Source organism: Anopheles maculipalpis, chromosome 2RL (assembly GCF_943734695.1).
Source record: "Anopheles maculipalpis chromosome 2RL, idAnoMacuDA_375_x, whole genome shotgun sequence".
NCBI classification, from domain to species: Eukaryota; Metazoa; Arthropoda; class Insecta; order Diptera; family Culicidae; genus Anopheles; species Anopheles maculipalpis.
Window position 1 is genome coordinate 40,162,385 of NC_064871.1, and position 25,636 is coordinate 40,188,020.

Here is a 25,636-nt window from a genome sequence, read left to right on the forward strand (position 1 = left end):
AAACGCCTGGCAAGACCTGTTTATGTATAACGTAGAAAACGTTGGGCGTTTAAATAATATAACCTTCCGTTGTGAGAAAAAATGCATCGTATCGTGCTCTTTTCCCGATTAATCATGTTTTGATCGATGAGTGTAATCAATCCCGAATGCAAAAAAAAACCCACCATCATGAGCACGACAAAGAACTCAAACTAGTTACACCGCTGATTGCCTTTCGTAAATTGTTTGATCAAAAGCGATCAAACGAGTTCAATTTCCTTCGCGAACAAACGAGGAGCCCAAAAAAAAAAATAATCCAAAGTTGTGGTACTGTTAGTGATACAGTAGAAAAACATAGTAATATCGTTGTAATTATTCACCAGACGAAGAAGCGATGCTTTCCCTTTCTACGTTGCATCAAACAGTACAGGCTATTGTTCTTCATCTCAAAGTTACCTCCTCATGGAAGATAGTAGAAGCTGTGATTGGAGGTGATGCAATGATCGTGATGCTGCTGCTTGCTATTCAAAAATCGAGACTACTTCTTTATCGGCACTTTTTCTTGTGCTCTCAATCGCTTCCGATCATATGTTAGAGCGCCAGCCAGGCAGTGAAAGTGATGGGATCTTCCTGGGCGTGTTTTGGTTGTGCCCACTTTTCCGAACCTATCTTCGCTTGATGATTGGATGCTCGCTTGCGCACCGTGGACGGTGGGAGGCATTTGAATGTGGGAATTAATCCATTTTCGCCAGCGGTAGATTGTGTTCACTCCTTTTATAGCGCTTTTCCGTGGTTTTCTATTCCCGGTGCCGGCAATACATTCTCTTTTGCATCTAGCGTCCAGTAGCGAGCGAACAGGGGCAATAAAAATGGGTTATCAGTTTTTGTTTTCTGATTTTTGTTTATATCGTGCCGTTGATGATCGTTGGTCATAGCGTAGTTACAGTTAGTAGTCGTGGGCTAAGAGGTAACCAAAATTACACTGTGAATAGAGTGTCTAGGAAGTGCGTCTTTATTTCATCATGTTGTGCATTTTGCTTCACTTCACATAAACGAACATCAGTGAATAATATTTTTGTCTATTCGAATAATTAGTAACAGACACGTATACGGTTATTTTTTCCCCCCTATGTGCCAGTGGTTACAAATTTACACTAAAGTGGTAAACTCAGTTTAAAATTGTTCTTTCCATCGAAAATTAATTGTGAAAACCCGTGACAGCGTATCGAGGAAGACGAAGCCGGTTGACCGTGGCCCAGTGCGTGAGATAGTTGGAAATTAAAAATTCAAGCACACACGGTGGACGGTGCGAAGGGGGCAGGTGCAGGAAATCGGATTACTACAGCCTTTGGGAAACCGGAACCGATTCGAACACCATCTGCAGCGGGGTTTGGTAGGTGATCTACACCCAGATATCTTCCTCGAAGCTCGTGTTACGTGTTCGAGATGCGTAGCGTGCGCAGCAGCATCACCATCAGCCGGTTGGGGATTTATCCGAGACAATCAAACATACGCACTGGTGAGTACGGAAAAAAGTGTTTTAGAAATTGCTTATCGTAAGCTCAGTATTTAGTGTACGGTTTAGTTTCTTATTTTTTCTCATTACAAAAAAAAAAACACGATTTGAGAAAGCTCCAATGTAGTTTGTGGCAGAGTTCGCTCCGGAATACTGACCTTCCTGTGCTGCCCAAAAGTAGAAACTTTCACAAGAACTATAAGAAGTGGTTTACGTCTTTTTGCACATGCTCAGACACACAGAAGGGTATTGTAAACTCCTGATAACCTTGAACATTCCATCGCAACTCCATAGTATGAGCGATTTGAAAGGACGAACGACCACAACCGTGGCCGTTCGCTTGTGGTTGAAGTTAAACTCCAACAGAGCAAACCTTTCGATTGCAAACTGTTTCTCATTCTTTAACCGATTCTGTTGATCACAATCGTTCAACCATTGCTCGAATTATGGAGAGACACATACTGTGCGACAATCAATATCGATGGGAAAAGAGTATGAATGGCTTAAACATTCAGTTCCACATGAATGAACCAAACCACCTTCATAATAAAGCCATACAGTACCGTGCATTCTGTGGAAAATGCTTGCGTGAGCTGCTAAAGATACGCACCGGATCGTGTTGTACGCAAACAATTTTTTTTTGGAAAAAATAAAGTTTTACGTGGTCCGAGAAAAAAAACCAGAATCCTCTCGACGATCCATTCTGCTCGAGCTGGTTCCGGATGTAAGGTAAACCGGTGAGGTGATATGTGTTTTATGCTTGACTTTTGGAGAAAGGATAAAGGTGAGCACAACCATTCAAGCTGGCTCCTGTGCTAGTGGCCACACCGATGGCCGATCGGCGTCTCATTCGGGACATGGTTAACGAATCAATTATTTTATTTTATGTTGTTTACCTTCCTGTGAAACGTTCTTCAACAACTGTTTTAACGACCAACTGTGTGTGAGGGATGCTAATTACTGTTGGCGTCACTTCAGTTTGCATTATTGTAATTATCGGCTGGTTGGCGAAACGGTATCATGGAAATTATTTATTCTCTGACCTTGAATTATACACTTTGCAGGAATGTATTGTGAAGAATGGCACGAAAAGCACTCACAAAAATGGGTTCCACTGAGATTTTTTCGCTCAACAACTGTGTTGTGTATAGTTTTCCGACTGATATCATACCACCTTTCAACGATTGTGTGGTATTCACCTTTCCTAGCGTCGGATGGATCATGATGAGACTTTTTTTGCTCCCCAAATTTGTAAAACTTGGTCACCGATGCGATTGATAGTTGTTTCTGCGCGCGTTGAAGGTCGAGGACTTCCTTATTATACGATCGCATCAAGAGAGATACGTTCCTTACCAGAAAGATCACTCAGCCCGTGGCTTTATGATAGTAAGAAAAGCAGTGTGCCATAAAATGGTACATAATAGGATTAGCTAGTTGCCTACCAGCAACGGATCGGCTTTAGTAGCGACCATTTTTGACCGCCAAACCAGTAAGGCCATTGTGTAAAAGGGGTAAACTACGTGAGATCGTGCGAGATAGGAAAAAGACAATCGAAGAAATGTTTGAAAAACTCAACTCGAAATAAAACCCATTCTGTCACTAGATGGCACAAGGCACAGATTACACATCTGTGACCTTCCGGCGGACGTAGATAGTGTGCAATTAAAAGTCGACCCTTTTCTCCTGACCCCGGAGCGATCGAAACGTTTCGCTTGGTGGACACAGCTCGTGTATCGGGCGTGAACTTGACAACGAGCCGCAAGCGATTTGGTAACGCGTTAGATCTTTGTAATCGACATTGAACGGATTTTCTGGTGTTTTATTTACTGTTTTTTTGTAAGGTTAGTGTGATATAATTGTCCCTCAATGTGAATGATATTGTTTTTCTCTGTCTTCTTCCACATTTGGAATTAAAAGTAAAGAAGCGATAAAATGGTGAAATTTTCCCAACACCACAAAACTGTCAAAGTGTTTTCAGCCGACAGTCGTTTCAGTGCTGGGCGATAAAAAAAAGGGCTCCTTATCATGCTGATAACGGCATGACGTTACATCGAACGATTCCCGTTGCAATCAAGGACGGAATTGTTTTGGTGGAACATTTGTTTATCTTTCCCCCTTTTTTGGAGGCAATTTTTTTTTGTGGTCGTGTTTTGACGCTCTGCTCTGCTCATGCTGCTTACGACACGCACATTACACAAAAGTCCACAAATCATTTTCATTCGACAAGCTGCATCTCGTATATCAAATCAAAGTACACATTTATCTGTCCGTGGCGAGTACAGTTGCAGACATTAATTGTGCATAGAATCACCCGAATGAATCAATACACACGCCATAAAGGGTACTTGAAGCAATCAGCGGTTAATACGCATTTTTAATGGCATCATTATACAGGCAGACGTGTCAGAAAGGACTTGTGTCTCGGGTGTCGAAAAGGAGGCTGTCCGATGAGAAACGTGTTTTTTCTTCTTCTTTTCCCTTTTGGCCACAAGTTGCAGAACATGAGGAAGGTGTGGAAGAGTGGAGAGAAGGTGCGCTGTGCAGATGGTTGAGGGAGGCGTAAGGGCGTTGGGCCTGGACGTTCCTGGGATCGACCCAGTTTTGTGCGTGTCCGTGACACGATTCAACGAGACGACGTCGTCATCGTTGCACCCTTGCAGTGTTGGAGCCTTGATTGTTCTGTTGTTTTCCTGCGGGTTTGTACATTGAGAGGATGGTCATCCCGTTGCGTGCAAGGAAGGATGCCACCGAAGAAAAGAATCATGTTGCAATGCGTTAATGGCGTTTTAGTGAGTTGTGGATGACGTTTTTCTTGGGCACGGCAAGTCAGTCGAATGGATATAATAACCTCGTCTTACGATTATATTTTTCACAAACTTTTCGGATAACGGAGTTGTTAAGTAATATTTGTGCCAAAGCACGTGTACCGCGCGTGAGATTAAGTTATCCACGTTGGAATTGTAAGATCATGGAATAAATTGAAACCAAACATCCAAATTTCATTTGATATGACGGTTATTTGTTCCATTTTCTTGACAGAACAGGTGATATCAAATATTTTACCTTCTGCTTAACTTATTGTTGAGTAACTCTCTTTATTTACGTCAGCGATCGTGCACATAGAGCGACAGACTCTCGGCATTCGGACGACGTCTGATGGGTTTATTGATTCTCCAAAACTTCCCATCCTCACAACGTTCCGTTTCTTGCTTCCCGTACAGAAGCATCTGAGTCTCATGGTCAAGGTAGTTCTATTGTGTCGCCAACCTGCTGCGGTTGTTGCGATTGATCGGAAGCAAACCATGAACCATGTTCCGCTCGATCGTCGATCGGTATGGTGATTTGTTTGGATGCTGGCGCCGAATTCTGTTAAGGCACGTGAAGCAGAACGTGCAAGCGATGGGTAAAACCAGCGAGAAGGCATAGGCATTGGATGGACAGGTTTGGTTTCGGCGAAAAGCCAACGGCATGCAGCTGGTTTTAGAGTTTGGTTGGCCATTTGTCACGCTGCTTACGTTAAGGAGTGTGATGTGATCTGTCTATTAGATGCGAATATTTTGCATACTATTTAAGAAACCTTTACACATGAAGTCTGGGCGTGCTTCCTTGCTCAGTCTATGCCAGCGACATTCTGATGCTCAGCTAAGAGTGACCATGAACGTTTGATAAGCGCACCCCAACACCATGGGCCACCTTATCATGACGTGGTTCTATTTTTGCCTGACCGAAAACGAAATCGCAAAACTCAACTTGAAAACGCTTTCTTGACCTTCTGTTGCTTGGAGCTTGCTAATCATTCATTGATTGAGTAGGAAATTGAATCGCTATGCATCAGCTGATCTTATGCTTCATCCATAAGGGTGGGCAGAAACGATTCTGTTGCACAGCAAAACACTACCACCACTGCGTGAAATTTGCAGATACGTGGCTTGTCTTGTGTGCTTTTAAACATACACCCAACAAACGCTGACTGTCGTGTCGAACTAATATTAGTATGCACGAGAACAGAGTCCAACGAACGGGGAGGGAACTGGGGATGATGTTGTTGGATGGTTTGTGTCTTGTTTTTTTTTTTTTTTGCAATGTTGTTTACCTTACTTTGTTCACGTCATAGGACGCGAAATCTATGATCACAGCGGCGTCGCATGGAACGAAGCCACTCTGCTGTACGTTTGCGTTGTTTATCACTTGGCTTCGTTCTTATAGGACTTTATCAAGCTCAATCATCAGCCCACAACTGTCTGGGGCGTAGTTGTGTGAGTAGTAGCGGCTGTGTTGAGCAGTTAAAGTGGTTTGTCTCGTGGAGCTATAAAGAATGTGAACCTTACGTACGCAAATGGTGCAACGTGATGGAAGAAAACACCCCTTTAGAGCAGCTCAACATACGCGCACAAACACACACACACATTCAGTGAGTTATTTTTTTTTGCAAAAAGTGGAGGTCAATAATGAGCATAGACGGGTGTATAAATATTTTACTTCCAAGGTCATTTTCATTTCATCCGAGTCGACGATATGAGGGGATCGTTCGATAGCTGATCAGTACACAGGAAGTAGGATGAGTAAGTGCACAAACGCTGTGTAAACTGAGTATTAATCATACAACAAAATAGTCTTTTTTTCTACTTCTTCGACTGTCTTCGTTTGTTAGTTAAACATCGAACTAACCAGTGGTATGTGTGCCTGGGTGTTTGTGCACAAGACGATTCAGATTCGCGAGATCGCGTTTTATCGTTAATTGATGTGATTTTTTGCATCTTTGACAACATTAGCTTTTTTTTGCTTTTGGCTTCGACAACGTGCTCTTAATGTAGCACTTTTTTATGTGCGTTGGGGGATGTTATTTGCACACAATAATAGGTGTCATGAGGAACAATAATATTGTCAACTGATTGCATATCATCAATCAACTTTATCTGTATTGTGTTTCGTATTTTCAAGCGTGGAAGTTGAACAACATATCAGCTATTTTTATGACGTCCAAGTCGCTGGTAGGAAGTCTCAAAACATTAAGAAGGGGGTTCGTCTCATATCAGCTACGCTTTGTTTTATGTTGCGATATTGTCTCTGACGCAGTCTTCTATTAACTACTACAATGCGCCTACGAACGCCCACTCATGATCGGGCTGACCTTCGACATCGTGTGCAATTTAATAAGTCTGACCGTACCGTGCCAGACACGCTCTCAAAAACTGGGGTAGATCGTACTCATAGTTCACATCGTGTAGCTACCCCACGCCAATATGAAGTTTCGCTTGCAAATCACGCGATCGTGTGTCACGATCGGTTACCGTGGTACGAAAACGCACACGTTTTCCAATCGCATCATGTCAGTCTTGCGACATTTCGCTTTCCTGCACTCTCTTTGTTTCAGGTTCGTTCGATTGCTTGCCTCCATTTCTATTGCATCGCTATATTGCTACTGCTGTCAGCCGAAAGATCGCCGTCGTTCGCGCAATGGTTTGTTTGGTGGAATAAACGCTTTGTTTTGATTACCTTTACCATCAGGTTTCATTTGCTGTTTTATTTTTATCATGCAGCTGGCAATGCCGAGGTCAAGCTGACTGGCAGCGCAATCGCCGCCAATAATGCCGCGCACGTATGCACGCTCAAACGCATGGCGAAATGTAGCAGCAGGCCCGGTCGGGGGAGGGCCAGTGTACACGCACGTGCACACCTTCAATGCAATAAAATAAAGGCCACTCTTGCAATGCGGTTCGTGGCCAGGACTCTGTGTCGGATGGAAGAAAAGTATGATGCACTGTAAGCAGTTTGTTTTTTTTTTTTTTGGTAATGCATTTTTGATTCGCAACGCTTTGCGCGTATAGTCCTCAACGGAAAGGGGCAGCGAACGGGTTTCGGCGGCTTGTGCGTTAGTGATGCCTTATTTTGCGTCTGCAACCCGCTATGGAATAGATGGCTTGTCACATCGGTCATAATCACTGACAATAAAACCGGCAACCGTTTTGTTGTGGTTGGAGAACGATGTAACAGCAGCAAGTTCCGTGCTTGTAGGAGTGCGCTGTAACATGAACTGTAAATTACGGAACAATGCCAACAGGGCACCATATCGTCGTTGGGCCACTACTACCCTGTGCGTGTAAGCAGAGCAATATATCACACATGCTCCGATCGACGGGTCCGGTTGTGATCGATATGCCAGGCGATCGATCAATCGAAAAAAAAATAAAATTATCGAATATTAAAAGGACCCGAAAGACTCCACCTTTTTTCTCCCACCTTTCTCAATACGATGCAAAAGTTCGATAGCAAGGCTGCGAAACATATATATAAAACAAAAACAAAAAATCGAGGTAAAACTATATATGCTAGTTCAATTTGGGAATCAGAAGTGGGACAACGTATTGCAAAAACCACTTTTACAACCGCATCGCACCGGCTCGTGTGTGTGTGTTCGGGTTCCCCGGTTGGCGTGGCCAGTCTTGATTGCACAAACAATTCCTGGTGAAGTTTATGTTACAAAAGTAATTTCGCTGCATGCATGCATACGTTGGTAGTTTGTTATGTTCGAGCATTTATGAATTCCTGCCACGGAAAAAGGAGTTGATCGAATCGATGGCTCTCTAGTAAGGCGGAGCAGGGATAAAAGTGTATTAAGGATTGTTGAATATTGTAACTTTAATTGTATTTATAAGCTGTATTTTTAGGGCTACATTTGAGCAATTATTTTGGAGAAGAATTAACTATATCAGAAGATTAAATTTCTGCGAAATTGAGCTCATTTATCATATTCTGTGGAGAGCTTATTGTAGCTTCCATTTGCTCCAAACAACTGTCCCTCTGGTTTCTTCAGCGTAAAGGACAATCGCTTTTTGATGCTTCAACACCGAACAATCGCCAGATATAACGCAATCGTTCGCTCTATCGTTCGGTATACTGTTTTGCACGGGTTTAATTTGGAGGTGACCCAAAACGCCCCAAAAAAGGTACCTCTTCACACACCTTAGTCTCTATATCACACACTTTCAAGCTCACGTTGTGGAAGTTTCGGAATGTTATAGTATTTTTTCACTCAACGCTCAGGGTGAACCGAGCTGACCACGCATTTTTCAAGACTTAACCTGGTCCTTCCAAAACTTTCAACTGCTGGAACAACGGGTGAAAGAGGGAGGGTGTGATGGTTTATTGTGTGTTGCATTATCGGCAGGAGCACATTGTGCCACGTTTTGCAACTTTAAGTCACCCGCTTAAGACGTGTGAAGTGTTCTCGAATCACTTGAATGATTGGAACAGAATGGTCCTCCAAAAGCCATAAATACTATTGTTCGATACTTAACCACACGTTTGTGAAAAGACGTCAGCAGTAGCAGCACCACCAGTACGGGCGGCGATTTGCTTAGGTGTGCGATCCTACGAGTTACGGTGGCGCTCTAGAAAATTAAAACACGTAAAAACTTGGCCCTGCCTCTCCAGAAAGTGTTACCTTGGTGCAGCTGGTGCAGGTCATTAGCGCCATTCCTCAAAATCTTGTCAAAAGCGTGTGATGTGGTGGATCGTGGATCATTAGACAGCCTGAAGGGGGGTTTTTTTTTGTTGGGTTTTGGCTGTTCCGAAACCGAATCAGCTCAAACGCCATACACGGCAGGTAACGAATTTCTGAAATCATGCCATTCATTAATCATTCCGGCCGAAGGGACCCGTGTAAACAAAGTCCTTTTACGGAGGCAGTGTTGATTGTCTGTCTAACTTTAGAGCTTCCAAGCTTTAGAGCTGCAAGTGCAAAGTAGATCAAACCTGGCGAGCGAGACTTTCTTGGTGTGTCTTATGAAAATGAAATGCTTAAAATTTAAACGATTGTCACCTTTGTTGATGCACGATTTAACCTTTTCTAAGCACCTTTCTGTGATCGAGGTCTCAGCTGGCTGCTCCTTAAAATATGACTTCTTTTGTCCGGTCTGCCGCATCTTTATGCACCGTATCGTAATCCTCTTTCTGTAGGACATTTCGAAATGAATACATACTGCTGGTTAGTTTCGGTTTTCAAACCGTAACGGTTGAGTTGGACGTCAATAGCGCCCTCAAAAAGCATGGCCGACATTCGGATGTGATTGAGTAATGAGGAAAAATAATAAAATTAGTCCCATTCGCTGATGCCGTGTAAAAAGTTCGACCAATCCTGCAGCTTTGATGTCAAATGTAAGGAGCAAGGAAAGGGAAGGAAGGGTCCACAGACAGCATACTCCAACAGCATAGGAAGGCAATCGGTGCCGAAATGACTAACCTCAGATGGCGATCAACAATTTCTAACAATAAGGGAAGAGGGAGTGTGATGGCCTCGTTTTGAATTCAAGCAGTGCTGTGTACATTTCTTTTAAAGGCCCACATTTTCTGCTCATGACACTTTAACCACTAACCTTGAGGGAAACATGGCGAAAGGAAGGTAAAGAAGCAGAAGAATAGAAGAATGATCTCGTGGGCAGTATCATCTTGGGTAAAAGGGTAGTTCGCATCGCAAATCGTGGGAATGGTTTTCGGGTGAAGAACTCATCTTCACCACGCTTACAGTGGTGCAAAAAAAAGAGCCTTCAACATACTAAGCATTTGTTTACCATTTCACGTCCATGTCGCGATCATAACCATTTCACGCATAGTTTAGCAACGCACGCAACAAATCGGAGTGGGGGCACATTTGACTCTTCACACTCTTCTTGTTTGGTTCAATGTTGCTCTCCAACACTAAACGATACGATACTAAACTGGTCTGACGGTGTTTGTGTTGAGTGCAGGGTTGGGGAGATGGGGCACTGTTTATTAGCAATTGCCAGGCTAAAGGCTCGACTTTAAGGGCTGGAAGTAGTCAAATGGTGATCGCACTCGGTCGCAGAAATTTGCGCTATTTGCTTACGATGCTTATGATGTTGATGATCGTTGGGCGCATATTATTCGCCTGTTGTTTCTGTTCGAAAGACAACACTGTCGAGATGAGGATGAGATGCGGCAGAGCTAATGTTTGCATAGTTACGGTGTTTTATGATCTAATGGTTCGTACAATTACGTCGAGCGCGCTGCGTTGCTATTGTACGCAAGCCAGCAGTGTATGCGCCCGTGCATCATGATCATCATCATCAATCAACAAAGTACAAACATCGGACGCATACCGGCAGTTCAAGTGAAAACACCCGCGGAGCTTGAATACCCAGAAACACTTTAACAGGCACCTGGTGCAAAAGGTGTCGCCGGATTGCGATCAACGAACTGGCGGACGGGAAGAGATCCAGTCTGTCTGACTCTGTAGCGCCAGTCCGCCAATTAGGATTTGCATTTCTTAGGTCTCTCACACCGTATGGGAAGGTAGGAGACCCTCTAATCTTACAGCTGATGGGGAGAAGGCCCGGCAACTCATTGTACGCGTGTGTTGGAAGTGCTTTCCCTAGTGGAAATGTATATTCATACTTTAATTTGGCAGCACACATCTTCTCGCCCGGAGGGGTCATGACACTGGCACTGGTATGTTTGAAACTGAAAGTCTGACTGACTGTCGGGATTTTTTTTTTTCGGGAGCTGAGTCTTAAGTACATGATCATTCGACTTATTACATCAGTTGTAACGCAACGAATTGTCGGGGCATTATTATAGAGGCATGCTGTTTTAACGGCAATTATTTTGTGATACTCTATTGACGTTTTTTTTTACTCCATCAGGCTCTAGGACATGGGGGAGCCCTCACCAGTGTCTAAGATTTATGCGCGCTAATGATTTTTGCAGTCACAAATTTCAGGTCAAAGTGTCAACATAACGCGCTTTTCGCTTCGCCGGATTTGTAGCCGCGCGCTGTACGAGCAGCAGCGTAAAAATAATGGATACGGATTTGGCAAATCATTCGTACCGAGGATGGGTGAAAGGGTTCGCAATTGGTGCCTCTAGTGCATTGCGCTTTCGGCTGAAGATTAGTATTATGTCACTTTGAAGGTAACATTCGTTCGTTGGGACACAGTTACGGGGTTATTGTAGTGAGTTTGCGGATTGCGGCGATAGACAATCAAAGACTAAACTTCGATTATTACCCTTTGATTGTGCAAATTTCGAACAATTTTCAGCAACCTTTTGACCTTTTCGTTATTTTAGGTTTATATTTTTTAAAGGTATTCCTATCTTGTTTTATGATTGGTTATCAAAAAAGATTCGGAAGGTTATTACTTAAATACTGCGACCAGAAGTCAATCCCTCAACTGTTACAGCTGGTTGGTTACTCGAAAAACTGCTGTTTTTGGTCACACAATAATAACAGATCATGCTTTGATCTTTCATTTCTCCAAAAATGGTTGGGATTATTGGCATTCATCGATAGAACGTTTCTCTTGAAACGGTCCATCTTCTGCAGTGATCACTTTGATAGCAAGTTTGGCTAAAATCGCTCACCCTTGTTAATGAAGGCAACAACTTCTTTGCGTTTCTATATATTCACCACCAGCAAAGGAAACTCAGAAGAACCTTATTCTGATTCTTCCCAATCCTCGTTAGTTGGGGTACAAATTCACGTGTGATGACTGAGACGAATCTCTCATCTTCGGAGCAATGGTTTTCTATCAGCACCTAAATCTGGCTCCTTTTGTATGATTAATTATTGTTAGTTTTAGTTGCTGGCCAGTAAGTGCCTTACAAACTTCATCTTATTCGTACGGCAATGTACCGTGATAGTAAGACAAAAGACGGTCTTGAACTTAGCTTCTTAAAATAAAATGTTAAGGCAAACAAACGTAGTGAATTTTATTTCAAAACTTTATCCATCAATGAGTAGTGATGAAGTGATTATTCTGTAGAGACTTAGTGTTTTTTTTTTCCTCCGTTTCCAGGATCCATCTGCCTGAATTCGTCTACCGCCTCCAACGGCTATCAGTTCCATTCCCATCATCCACAATGTAGACTGGTCACCACACTATGGCCATGCAATCCCACCGTCACATCAAGCGATTCACCCCGGAGGACAATCGGTAGTCACAGTCACAGCGTGAAAGCGTGTTCCTCACCTGTTCTGCTGTGTGCCAGCACCTCGTCAACGGATGTTTCTTCCTGTACGTTTCCGCCCCATCCACAGCGAACCGTACGTCGTTTGCTTCACGTGTCCGCGGTCTGTGATAAATCATCATCGAAGGATGGTGGCAGCGGAACTAACCCGCCGGGAGGTAGTGGTACGGCGGGCGGTAATGGAAGCGGAACGACCGCAAGTGGAAGCGGTGGTGGCTCTTCGTCCGTCGGTGCCGGTGGAAAGGACGGTGGTAGCGGCAGTGGTAAGGAACCACCGAACAAGAAAAACACACTGTCCTGCCCAAAGTGTGGCGACCCTTGTACGCACGTGGAAACGTTCGTCAGCTCGACGCGGTTCGTAAAGTGTGAAAAGTGTCACCATTTCTTCGTGGTACTGTCCGAGGTTGATTCGAAGAAAACGATAAAGGACACGGAAACGAAGGGTGCCCGGAAGCCACCGCCACCGCCGAAGAAAATTATGGAGTACCTCGATCGGCACGTCGTCGGTCAGGAGCTAGCGAAAAAAGTTCTTTCGGTGGCGGTGTACAATCACTACAAGCGCATCTACCACAACCTTCCGCCACCGGCATCGTCCGCATCGGCGAATGCACAGCAACAGCAGCTGGACTCGATGTCGCGCAGCGGCGATCTGCTGCACATATCCGGCATCGGTCATACCATGATGAGCTCGGCCCCGTCCGAAGTGCCACGGCCACCGATGGGTGCCGGTGGTGGAGGGGCCGGACATGGTGGGGCTGGCTCGAACGCACACCATCCCGGGTCGGAGCTGCTGGACAAGAAGACGCACGAGCTGAAGCTGGAGAAGAGCAACATTCTGATGCTCGGACCGACCGGCTCGGGCAAAACGCTGCTTGCACAAACGATTGCCAAGTGCCTGGACGTTCCCTTTGCCATCTGTGATTGTACGACGCTAACGCAGGCCGGTTACGTCGGTGAGGATATTGAGAGTGTGATTGCGAAGCTGCTGCAGGACGCTAACTATAGGTAGGTTGCTTATTATAGCCGCGCACGGTAAAGACCCGGCGTTAGTCTAATTATTCCGCTTTCTCTCCGTAACGCAGCGTCGAGCGGGCGCAGACGGGCATCGTGTTTCTGGACGAGGTGGACAAGATTGGAGCCGTGCCCGGCATCCATCAGCTGCGCGACGTTGGGGGTGAGGGTGTGCAGCAGGGCATGCTGAAGATGCTCGAGGGAACGATCGTGAACGTGCCGGAACGAAATTCGCCACGAAAGCTGCGCGGCGAAACGGTGCAGGTGGACACAACAAACATTCTGTTCGTGGCGTCCGGTGCGTACACCGGTTTAGATCGTCTGATTGCGAGGCGGTTGAACGAGAAGGTAGGGATGGTTGAGTTTGTCAACAACACACGCTGGACGGATTATGAGCGTGATAATGATAATATACGGTTGCTTTGCTTTTTTTGTAGTACTTGGGCTTCGGCATGCCGGCAAGTTCATCGGAAGGGCGCCGGGCAGCACAGGCATCGGCTTCACCGATGGATAACGATCAAGTAGAGCGGGACGCAAATCTGAAGAAAGTGCAAGCGAAAGATCTCGTCGAGTTCGGTATGATTCCCGTAAGTTTTTCTCCTTTACCGTCGTGATTTTCGCGTGAATTCGCTTATTAATACGGTTTTTCGTTTACTCACCGTCCCAACAGGAATTTGTTGGTCGCTTCCCGGTTCTGGTGCCGTTCCACAGCCTCGATGTGGACATGCTCGTACGCATTTTAACCGAGCCGCGGAATGCGCTCGTACCCCAGTACAAAGCACTCCTCGGTATGGATCAGGTTGAGCTATCGTTCACCGATGATGCTCTGAAACAAATCGCTCAACTAGCCATGGAACGACAAACCGGTGCCCGTGGTCTACGTGCAATTATGGTACGTATTTCTGCTCATATTCGCATTCCATTCGCATGAAGCTCAACCGCTGCGGTATGGCTCTTTCTTGCAGGAAACGCTTCTCCTAGAACCAATGTTTGAGGTGCCCGGTTCGGATGTGAAGGGCGTTCGCATCACGGAAGAAAGTGTACGCGGTGCCGAACCGATCTACGTGCGCCGAGGTGAATCGAACGCTTCGAACAAGGATCCGCCCGCTTCTGGTGAGGCTGGCCACACGAGTAGCTCGTCGGAGGAAGAGGAAGCGACAAAGGTGCGCGTAAAGCAGTAGTCAACAGGTAAAGCGGGATAGTGCATGCGTGCGCGTGCGAGTACACTCTTCTTCTGTCGGACATTTGTCACCCTTTTTGTGCAACCTGATGGATAAACACGAAACTGAAATGTATTTGTACATACGATTATTTTCACAAAACGGGCTGCGTTCCTATTTCGTCCATTTCGGTTTTCTACTAGCATCCGTTGGCACAGCGAAACTAATTGCTATTTTTAGAGCCCCCTTTCCGATACATTTTGCTGAGTATAAGAGAGTTCATTCTTTGCTGTGTGGGGAATGTCCTAGCTCCAGGATGCAGTAAAACTTGAACCTTCTTTTCCTGTGTGTGTACAGTTTTTTAGGATTGAATTTATAATCCAGAGCGTAACGAAAGAAGAATTGTTACGCTTGATAGGGTTAAAGTCGACTTTAAGTTCAGCTCGTTTTTTTTTTAACTATCCCTTAATTATCCTTACCATTAGCGTTACACGCTACTCATTGCAGCGAAAGTAAAAGTGAAACTTCACCGAGACGATATCAGGTGTCACGATTCAACAGACAAAAAAGTATGTAATTTAAAATAGCCAACAAAAACACAGATTGTTTTTTGTGTATGAGGTGGGTTAGACAAAAAAAAAAAAAATACATTAACCGTAATATGTTTCGATGCGTACTGTGCCGAACGTTCGTTTTTGTGCGGGTGTGATGGTAATGTTAACGAATCTTTTGGATGAGTCTAGAAACTTCAAAGTGCGTGTAGTATAAAGATTAAATAGGAACTCGCCCATCATCTGTGGAACAGAAGAAACCGACAAAAAAACGCATCCATTTATGAGCCCTAATGGGGAAAAGAGGCTTCCCCTTCTTCACGGCCTTTTATGCCATCTTTCAGCGGAGAGAGAGAGAGAGAGAGAGAGAGAGAGAGAGAGAGAGAGAGAGAGAGAGAGAGAGAGAGAGCACATGAATGAAAGTGGTACATGTAAATTAATATCTTGTGTAGAAGAATAGATTTTATAGTGTAGGGATTTTTAATTCCTTATCTGTTTCATTTTGTTTCCCTCCTTCCCATATCCCTTAATAAATATGTTGTGTGCGGCGGTTAGGGACGATTGTACTATGGCAAGTTGATTAGGAGGTAAGAGAATTTAAAACGTAATAATAAAAAAAAAAGATCGAGAAAACGAGATCGTTAACGCGGGGCAACGTGTGTGATGAAAGAAATTAGCTCTTTGGTGCGATTTTCCCTTTCGTAGGTTTAATTAAAAAGTGCATTAGACGCACATCAACAAAAAAGACCGATCTCGAGTGTAACGGTAGCAATATGTGGGTCAATCGATAAATGATGCATGAACGCACGGTGATGATGCATGTTGTTAATGAATTTAATGTGTTAAAAATGTTTTTATAATATCACAAACTTGAGCTACGATGTAGATTCTTCGTTGACTTCTGCAGTTACTGGTTCCCCATTTGCGATTCCTTTTTTTCTCTGAAAGATTATTTTAAAAAAAATTAAAGTTCAACCATGAAATAAATTAAAAAGTGTTTTTTTTTCGAAAATTATTTAGTAAAAAATTTAAAGTATTTTCGTTGTCTGAAGCATGCATGACTGTATAATATCGACTCTTTACTGGAAAGTCGACACGGTGAAATATTTCAAGCACGCGAATGAATTATTTCATTTGAATGGCAAACAAATGAGCAGCATGTGCGAAAAGCACATTCTTTGCGTAAGAAAATGTGCATACAAACAATAAATGTAATTAAATAGTCAATTTTCTAGGTGCCCATTCAAAATATCATCGGTTTTATTTCCATTAATATCAACTGTTTGTTTTTCTTCTATACACACGTCGTCTACGCATGTGCCCATCCTACCAATAACGTTTGGAGTAATAACTTACTCTGTTCCGAAGTCGGTTTTCCATATCATTTTGTTAATTAACATTCAATATCGCTCAAACAACAACACGATTCGCTAGGAAAACATTCAACAATCCTTTTATCCTTTCTCTGTACTCTTACTCTCATTCTAAAGTATCTACTCTACAAGAAGGGTGTGTGTGTGTCGTTTGTGTAGTTCTGTAATACATTCATGTTTCTTTTTCAAAAAAATTATTTTGATGTGGATATCTTTCAGATCTCGTTCAGCTACGTTACGTTGTGCTTTTGTGATACGCGCGGTCTAATATTGCTATAGAACGATGCGAAAATAGAATAGACTTGTTCCGCAGTGAGAAAAGTGTTCATCAAAAGTGGTCCTTTCGGTTTGTGTTTTGCATGTTTAGTCGGTACAGTTGAGTATAAGTTCCATTTTTCCCTTTTGCTATGAGCAAGATATGGACGTGTTTCCTGCGTCTGAATCAGTGTTACACACGTGGGATTTGGTTTGTGTTTGTGCGTTGCATAATGTGAAGAGTGACATGAAGTGTGTAATAATTCGTGTTTCCAAAGCTACTCGGAAAATGGTTGTGAGTTCAACTTGAAAAGTTCCCTTTTTTCAAATAACCGTCTTCATTGATATGGACATAACCCCACCAGTACAAAGTTCGAGTTTTCTTTCTTCTTTTCTTCTTGAAACGGATGCTGTTTTGCTTATAATCTACTCATTTTCTGTGCAATAATTGCTGCACGACTTCTTAACCGGCCTTAGCGTACTTTGTATGACTGCGTAGCTAATCGTAACTTAACTTAAAACACGATCGTTGCATTAACTAAAAGCTGAAATGATTTGCCTGCCCATGTCCCACGCCTCCCACGTAATGTGAGCTTGTGTGACTTGTTTTTCGTTTTGGGGTTTGAAATAGCGCTACCTCCTGCCTGTTTGGTGTATCTATTTAGCCGTCCAACCGAGCAGTGGCAGTTACTGAGTGTGTACGTTGGAGCTACTGCTGCTCCAATCTGCTGCTGAAGAAATCTTAAAGCCTTGCACGGTGCTCGTGCAAGATGCATTTTTCACTGGCCTCTCGATCGATCGCTCCTTTTCGCATTCCTACTGGCAGCAGATGAAAGACATCTGTTTTCACATCTGTCCCCTGCTTGACGAATTCGCAACAAAGAGGCAGTATCAATAAGCCGCATTAAATATCACCATTCTCCATCGCTTTGTTCAGATCGACCACGATCTTGTCCATGATTTCCCGGTACGGTGAGTCTTGTCGGAAGGCCGTCTCGAGCAGGGAGGAGTCCGTGAACGTGTCAAACACTTCGTCAATGCGGCCCAGGGATTTGTCCGTCAGATGCCGCACCACACACGATCGCAACAGACTCCGGCAGTCGGCAAGTGATTTTTGTAGATAATTTAGATCGAAGCTGTAGTCCACCTCGTAGAAGGATAGAATCGCCATCTGAAGTGTTTGAAATTTGGAGCGGAAACGATCCGCTTGCCGCAGCTCTTCCGCGTTTAGCTGTCCGTTGCGATGTAGCACCGCAATTTTGATCACGATTTTGATAATGTTCTTGACCAACCGTTCGGCATCCTTTTTGCTGCCAGTCTGCAGGAGAAAAAAAACCTTTTTATAACGATTCCACGTTCCGACGTTTAAGATTCATATACTCACATGTACTTTTACCAGCCGGTAAAGATTGTCCAGCAGGGATGCGGTCGTACCGTCGATGAATACTTTCGCCACATTCTTGCTTGCCATTCGGGAGAGGATTTTCTTCTGCGCCCGCAACCCAATGTCCTTCGCTTTGAAGGCATTATCCGTCATAACTGTAATGGATGTGAGATGGAGATTAGCAACGTTTGGTAAGAACGGAGGCAGTATATCGTAAGCAACCGACGCCCGCCGACTGGAAGTCGTTGTCCGACAGTAGTCTACGAGTACGGGAACTATCTATCAAGACCACTTTCTCGCAAACAGACATTCTATCTTCTACGCAAACATGGTCCTATATCTCTTCCCTGTTATCATAAACAATTTACAAAAGACACACATTTCCCATTCGAAATACATGAGTCATGTTGTCATTGTTGGTGTGGCGGTATCAACGAGCAATCAACAGAGAGAAACGTTGATGAGTTTGGAAGTTTGATTGTCACGATGCAAACAACGTCGAACCAGTTGAATGTCTTCCATTAATTGTTCTTTGCTTGTGGTTTATTTGCTGAATGTTAATTAGAGCGGTTCGGTGGTTTTATTTTTATAGTAATTTGATTTTGTCGTCAAATGCTTTCGCTTGATCGACTCATATGTTACACGATTGTTGGCTGGTGTCCCATTTCTACGTACCTGTATCAATCATTATGGGCAATCAAGGTATTGAATGAAGAATTCAAATGCTACGGTACTATTGTCGTTTAAACTTTCTCAATCTCGTTCTAAAACTCGTTCAGTGCAAACCAAAATACTGTCAGGAAATGAAGTCTTGTGTAATGTTTTTTTCGTGGTGCAATTGATAATACTGAAACACAACTCAATTTTAATCGAACTTAAGAAACATTTTCTGAAAAAGAGAAAGAAAAGAAAACATAATTAAAGAAAGATAATAAAAAAGCATAAATAAATAACACAGAAAAAACGTAATATTTATGACAATTCGTAATAATCGAGTAAAACAAATTAATTATAGGATAAACAGAAAGTGAACTTTCCAGCGTTAAGTTAGATGGACTTTAGTCTAGCCAAAGCAACGCCCATCGGGAAAAATATTATCGTTGAACATGCGACGCTATGCAGAGAGGTAGCCTTAGCGAGGCGTCTTTCCTACCACCAAAGAAGAAATACCGTGGGTCGATTCCGTTGCGATAATGGTTATGGCATCTCTGAGGTATTTTCTGAATGATGGAGTAATTCTACCAGGTGAAAGCATACTGTATGACCCCTTGCTACCAGACACGATAGTTATTCTAATTATATATTCATAGCATACTACTAGCTACTAGTTTTCAAAAGTCTTGAATAATACAACTCCTTGACTTCCTTGGGTTACATGATGGCACTATGACATGCGTCGTAGGTACAATCCATTCATATGAATCAAATCGAACGAAACACGAGCGTTAGCAGTACGGGGCAAATAATGCTAAAAGGACGCAGACATGCGTTATCGGACGTCCGAAAACGGTTAACCCACGTGGCACTCATTTACTAAGCGGATTAATGTTTTCCTTTCGCCATCCTCAAAAGCAGGACCCTATCGGACGCATAAGCTACCGCAAAATGTGAAGCTAATTGTTCCATGTCTGGAAGACCTTCCAGACTGTGCATTATGGATTATGCGAGGACAATTCTATCGGTGCTGGCTGAACCCTTTTTAGATTCGTAAAAGAGGTGTCCGGGTGCGTACGGGATTGTGGATTTTATTAATGATATCCGCTTTGCCACAGCTCAGCTGCCATCCCAACCGAGGGACAATTTCGCACCGTCTTATTTTTCAACTCTTTCATCTCTCTGCAGGATTATAATCTTTGAGGTAGAAAATCGAAATCGTTTCCCTACCGGGTAATACTCACACAAACAGTTCGCACACTCGACTGCGATGCGCTGGTAAACGATCCACGTTTGAAGCTCGAGAATACTGGCCGCGCTCATGTTGTACATGGTTTAATTAATTTTATGCAAGATGAGTTACTGAGTCGCCCGGTGTTGTTGGTTCCAGCTTCTGCTTGGGTACAGCATGTGCCCCGTAGTTTGTACTTTGTTGCGGATGGAATCAGTTGGTTTGGCTGGATTGCAAATGCCCGAGGCAACTGGAAAAAAAGGGAAAATTTAAACGTTATTTTATTATTAATAATTTCTTAGCGAAAAGAAAACGTGAAAGTAGGAATTTGGTCAGCATACTGTCCACGATCAGAGTTGCTAATGCCCGGTGAAACTTGCCGCGCACCAAAGCATCACGGTGCATCAACATCGAATGTGATAAATATCGCAATCAACATAGTAAGTTTTAGCGTGTAATAAATGCGCTTCTTGGAGCTGTTTGCTGGCAATTAACAAGGTTTCTGCTTACACGTGGAGTATAAAATATACCACCCAAAACTAGCAACATCACTGCCACTGCCTTGCCTCGCTCGATTTACGTTAGTTGCGAAGCAAATAAAACATAAGGAGAAAATCGATTTGATAATCGAGTTTCTTTGATACAGCGGTGTACAACGCTGCTCTTGACATTGGACGACGGTTAATCTTTTGATGATGCAGGGTGTTTTTTTTCTTCTACTTTTCTTTCGCGTTCGATAAAGCTTTCCTTGCCCGAACAGTGATCCACAATGTACTTTTCCTTCCTGAATTTTTTAGAGCGGTTTCCCTTTTTTTTTGCACCATCAAAAGCTTTACGTTAACGCATGCTCATAAGGAACGGATCGTGATGAAACAAAGGTGTAATAAATTAGTTAATATAAAGATAATATTTTTTACACAGCAACACATGCAATCATCAAAACAGAAACAACATCACAACACAACGGAAAACACGGGAAAGCATTCATGTTTGCCATGGGAAGGTTGTTTATTCGCGTTGTATCTTTTGTAGCGAGCTAATCTTGTTGACAAGCCATGCTCTGTCTCATCTGATAGTTCATCATTTCCATAATTCTCACCATGTTATGTTGTTTGTGCTTGCTAAATGATACCACTTTTTTTTGCTTTTGTCTGACACCCGGCTGGTTGACGAACAAAACCGTTGAAAACGTCTGTTTGGAGTGAAGCGAAAACGAAGCTACGACGGAGTCTAGTGAAGCATTCAGATGATCGTTGGCTATGGTGGCTTCACTTTTCCACTTAAAAAAGGGCATCAATTTCACTCGCACAGCTCACTCACTCAAGCCCGTTTTTTTCCATACACTCGAGGCGGGCTTGTTGATTTTTTAAAGTCATCCATCTCGCACACAATAATGTTTTGCGTTTCAATTTACAAAAACGGAAGCTAAAACCTCCACCGCCACTATTGCACTACTTCGCGTTATAGTGTTGTCTTGTCAATCCTACATTCACCACGTCTTTTGTGACGGGAAAGGAACGATAATGGAGTCACCTCAACGTCCGCTTTTAACGGTTCCGTGGTGATGTTGGGTGGGTGAAGGCGGTGGAGCGTTTGGGCGGATCGAATGGCATAATTTCCGAGCGTAGCCACTTCAAACTTCTACCACTACAGATATTGGTCTCCCCGTATGGTCACATCGAAACCAAGAAGCCGTACCGTGCGTTGTGATAAACGTTTGGAAAGAAAAACATTCGATCGAATGTCAGGGGAGAAAACTTTTACTATCGATCGAGCGAAAGGTTGCGTCCACGTTTGGCGCTATGCTCTGCTCCACACCACTCTTTTTGATGATTGCTGATCAAATTATTGACGCGCTCAATCGTCGAAACGAACGTTAATGTTTTAAAAGCTATCCTGCGTTCACTAATGGCGTTTTGGTAGACAACCTTTTTGATATAAGGATGGCGACAAAAAGATGGTCCGTTATCAGTTACTGTAACAGTGGAAATGGCATTGGTCCATGCAAGCATCTAGAAAGCATCGCAAAATAGAGATAATTCTTGACACAACATCTTGGTTGGCTGTTTCTTGTGGCTCGGGTTACGTCGTAAGTTCTTGACACGTCGAGGATTAGTAAATTCATGATTCGAAACACGTCCCTTGATATTAGACTTAACACCAATGTATACCAACGATAACAAAAAAAAACTCGATGGGATCACTTTGCAATACCCATCGACACCTCCCTTACCAATGAGTTCCCAATATTTCACCGCCAATTTACATGTTTTGTTAGCAATTTTCTAAATTGTGTTGGAACAACAAACACACCACCAAACACGTCTTTTGTTTTTCCAGTAGCGGGAAAAATTACCATACATGATTCAATTTCCAGCATTGGCTTACGTTCTGATAATGAACGATACATTCCTAGAACGGTATTCGATGCCATTTATCGGTTTGTGCCGATTTGGTGTTTTGGGTGTTTCATTAGAAGATCCTTAGAGCTCGGGAAAGAAGCTTGCGACAAAAATCAATTATCGATTATCCTTTAACACTGGGTACGCAAGGTTGTGGAAGAGCGCCTTGGGGTGAGATTAGCTTCTCGCACCAGGAAACTGAAACAGAAAACCTAATCCAAAGACAGGTTTAAAGGAGAAAACGAGGACGAAATTAGAACATGACATTGGTGATTGTAGTGCAAGAGGATAACAGGATTCTGCCCGCGCTAAATGTATAATGGAACTGTTTTAAGGATTAAGAAAGAATCCTCAGTAATACTAGAACCCTAATGTACGATTCAAGATAATAAAGAGCTTCTAAAAAATCAGCTTCTTTAGCGTTATCTGTTCTGTTCATCAGAGATCTTCCCTAAAGTTGCTAAATTCTAATCGAAACGAAAAATTTCAAACACAACTTGCTACACAAAAAAGGAAGAAATTCGCGTTAATTTACACTGGGTAAGGGAAACGATTCATGATACTAATTTGTTCTCATTTGTTGTCAATTGTAGCGAACATTTTATGACGGATTCTTACTCAAACAGGGCACACTCAAAGTAATTTAAAAGCATGTACATGAAAAGCGGAACAAAATTTTCATCAGTCGCAAACTTTGTCAGGAAAATGATGAAATTTATGATTACATGCAAGCATCACCCCGCGGCAACAGTAGCAGCAGGACACGCAATAAAGATCTTGTAGAAAGTTGTGCACGTTGAGCAAAGAATCCGCTCCGATGGAAACTTCTCACATTCTTGCGATGTGGGTTTTTTGGCAAAGAAAATGATGTGAGTAAACTTTTAAATGACTCCGTCGGGAGTCATTCACCCGTATGGGCGTCGTAAGTGTCGGAATGGGAAAAAGGTTGTTTTTTTTTTAATGTATGAAAGTTGCACCAGCACTAGATTAATTTTTGATCACATTGGTCGTGCACCACCTTTTTTATGGAAGAATTTTTCATCCTTTTTTCCTATACGATGTGAGCATAACTTCATACAAACATTGTGTAGTTTGTTGCCATCGTTTTCCACGCGCAGTTAGCCTTCGTTACAGCCTACAACCCTTTATGAAAGTGACACATATTTTGTACGTAGACTTTCCAGCAACAGCATCAGCAAGCAAATTGTCAAGCGGAGAACGACCACAAATCACTACCAGTGACACGTTTTTTGTTGTTTTTTTTTTTGTTCTGGTGTTTCCTTTTAGCTTAACCATCGCATGGTCTGGACACGTGTCAAGCTTATTGCCTATTCCTTGAACACACTAAAATTTCCCAGGCGACTGCTAACTGCTATGGAAACGCGGCGAACAGCGGGCGGCAGTGTTCTAGCAGTGAGTACACTTTAGCTACTTGGAACAACCATTGAAAGCCTTTATCATCGTTTCGTTGAGTTTAAAGGTCGCTCCATACATTTTGCATGCAGAAGCGAAGAACGTTGTGCGGGATGGATGTGGCTCTTTGAAAGCAGGCGCTTGTGCACGAGCTACCAAACGATAACACGTGCTGCTTAAGTGTTTCTGCTGTTAACAACTGATCAAAAAACCCACCAGATTGGATATTGTCTCTTTAGGAAAATTTAAAAAAAATGTGTAATTTAACTAATAAAAAAAAAGATGCTGTTAACAACTTGTTCTCGTTTGGACTCTTGTCTACTTGAGACGTCTTAATAGCTTATTGGCTGTTCTCGAAAGAATAACGAACTAGCTCGATCTGTGCAAAAAAGAAGGAAAAATTTCTAAGAAAACCGATTTCCAATACGATTTACAATGTTCCAGTAATAAAATCTAATTTACTGAACAGCATGGTAATTGATGTTTTAAGCTTTTTTTACGGTGATTAGGTACGATGGTGTAGAAGCTAGACGCAATTCTGTGAAATAAATCTTAAACGATCTAATCCTCAAAGTTCTTTCGATTCTCTAAATACGATCAGTTTTGAATGCATAACTTTTTGTGATTTTACAGCAAACATTAAAGCTAGTTAAGGCACATAAAGTGCAAAACTCAAGGAACCTAAGCGAAATCTGCTTTTAATGTACATGAGACTGAATTTTTCTAGCAAACGAAACTGACCAAAAGGGTCACTTGTTATAGCAACGAAGAAACGCAAACTCATTCGCCAGCGTGCCCGGAAATCGGATCTCTTTCCGGTTCCGGGTGTTCTGCCAAGTGGTGCACCGTCCAGAAAAAAAGCGGTTCAAGTTGCGGTTGGATTTAGGAAACATGAGAGGCTGATGTGACCGGGATAAACATCACTACCACCGATTTGATGAAACATAGCTGAGCGCTTTTCTGGAAGGTAGGGAAGCAAAAAAAAAAACCCCCCAACCACACACTAACACACCATACATCCAGATTCCAATACCGATGACGGAATAGCGATTAAAGGAATGCTTAACGGAATTCCAGACGTTCCAAGGGACCGGTTTATGCTTGTTGTTGTTGCTGCTGCTGTTGTTGTTAATTCTCTGCGACCAGCTGACTAGTGAGATCAAACAACACACACACACAAACATTCACCGTGCAACGTTTTGTGAATGATAGAGGCTGGAGTTGCAGGTTGACGGCGGTTGTGACGTGACACCGATGAAGAAGCCATCGGATACCGTAGACTGCTGCAGCAGCATTAGAGAGGTAACGGTTATTGGCATATTTATAGCGCCAGATGACCGTCGAAACCCCTCGGGGCGTATGTTGATAATCGGTTTGCTGCGTTTGTAGGGCTTTGCTTTCTTTTGCTGAAGCCATTATGGTAAACAAAAAAAAAAAAAAACGGAAAAATAAGTTTCTAAAATCGCCTGTGTTCTTGAAAGTAACAGGCACCAGACCGGCGAGAGAAAATGTAAAATGTTCTAATGAAGCGATTGCGCTGGCTTTGGGGATTCTAAATGCGTTTATAGACTCGGTGAAATAATTTTGCAATTTTGAGTTTGTTGTGTACGATTTGACGTGTTTTAATTATTAAATAAAAATTGATAATGACGTATCATATAACCGAGTATGCCCGGGATAAGGCAAAGAATAAGGAATAGGTTTTCCTGCGTGTCATCGGA

At 43.0% G+C, this 25,636-nt stretch overlaps 5 protein-coding genes across 8 annotated transcripts in view; 2 read left to right on the forward strand and 3 right to left on the reverse strand.

The window, feature by feature from the left end:
- The window catches only part of LOC126557269 (ATP-dependent Clp protease ATP-binding subunit clpX-like, mitochondrial), a 399,590-nt gene extending 384,917 nt beyond the window's left edge, over positions 1–14,673 (forward strand). For 3 of the 4 annotated variants that reach the window (XM_050212980.1, XM_050212981.1, XM_050212979.1), the window contains exons 2-7: positions 1,407–1,498; positions 12,310–13,486; positions 13,564–13,840; positions 13,930–14,079; positions 14,163–14,384; positions 14,458–14,673. In XM_050212980.1, coding sequence (XP_050068937.1) covers positions 1,426–1,498; positions 12,310–13,486; positions 13,564–13,840; positions 13,930–14,079; positions 14,163–14,384; positions 14,458–14,673 — 2,115 coding nt within the window. In that variant the 5' untranslated portion in view covers positions 1,407–1,425. Of the gene's footprint in view, positions 1–1,401; positions 1,499–12,309; positions 13,487–13,563; positions 13,841–13,929; positions 14,080–14,162; positions 14,385–14,457 lie in introns of all 4 variants that reach the window. The other variant, XM_050212978.1, reaches the window with a different exon arrangement.
- LOC126558330 (actin-related protein 1) overlaps positions 1–25,636 on the reverse strand; it is a 309,926-nt gene that overhangs the window by 218,563 nt on the left and 65,727 nt on the right. The gene's annotated exons all lie outside the window — the stretch shown is intronic.
- LOC126557178 (uncharacterized) overlaps positions 1–25,636 on the reverse strand; it is a 422,959-nt gene that overhangs the window by 171,202 nt on the left and 226,121 nt on the right. The window lies entirely within an intron of this gene.
- Positions 1–25,636, forward strand: part of LOC126558300 (ras-related GTP-binding protein A) — a 284,579-nt gene that overhangs the window by 100,553 nt on the left and 158,390 nt on the right. The window lies entirely within an intron of this gene.
- On the reverse strand, positions 17,735–20,275 carry LOC126559024 (tumor necrosis factor alpha-induced protein 8-like protein). Its single transcript, XM_050215124.1, has 3 exons — positions 20,114–20,275; positions 18,216–18,370; positions 17,735–18,149 (listed from the first exon to the last, which is right to left on the reverse strand). Exons 1-3 carry the CDS (start codon positions 20,199–20,201, stop codon positions 17,736–17,738), a joined length of 657 nt encoding a protein of 218 aa, XP_050071081.1. The 5' UTR covers positions 20,202–20,275; the 3' UTR covers position 17,735.

Bases quoted from the DNA above. Each gene is read 5' to 3' on its own strand.
- LOC126559024 (XM_050215124.1), bottom strand. From the start codon at position 20,201: ATGTACAACATGAGCGCGGCCAGTATTCTCGAGCTTCAAACGTGGATC. The intron at 18,371-20,113 runs GTGAGTATTACC...CATCCATTACAG, and splicing joins CGAGTGTGCGAACTGTTTGT to TTATGACGGATAATGCCTTC. The intron at 18,150-18,215 runs GTGAGTATATGA...TTTCTCCTGCAG, and splicing joins ACCGGCTGGTAAAAGTACAT to ACTGGCAGCAAAAAGGATGC.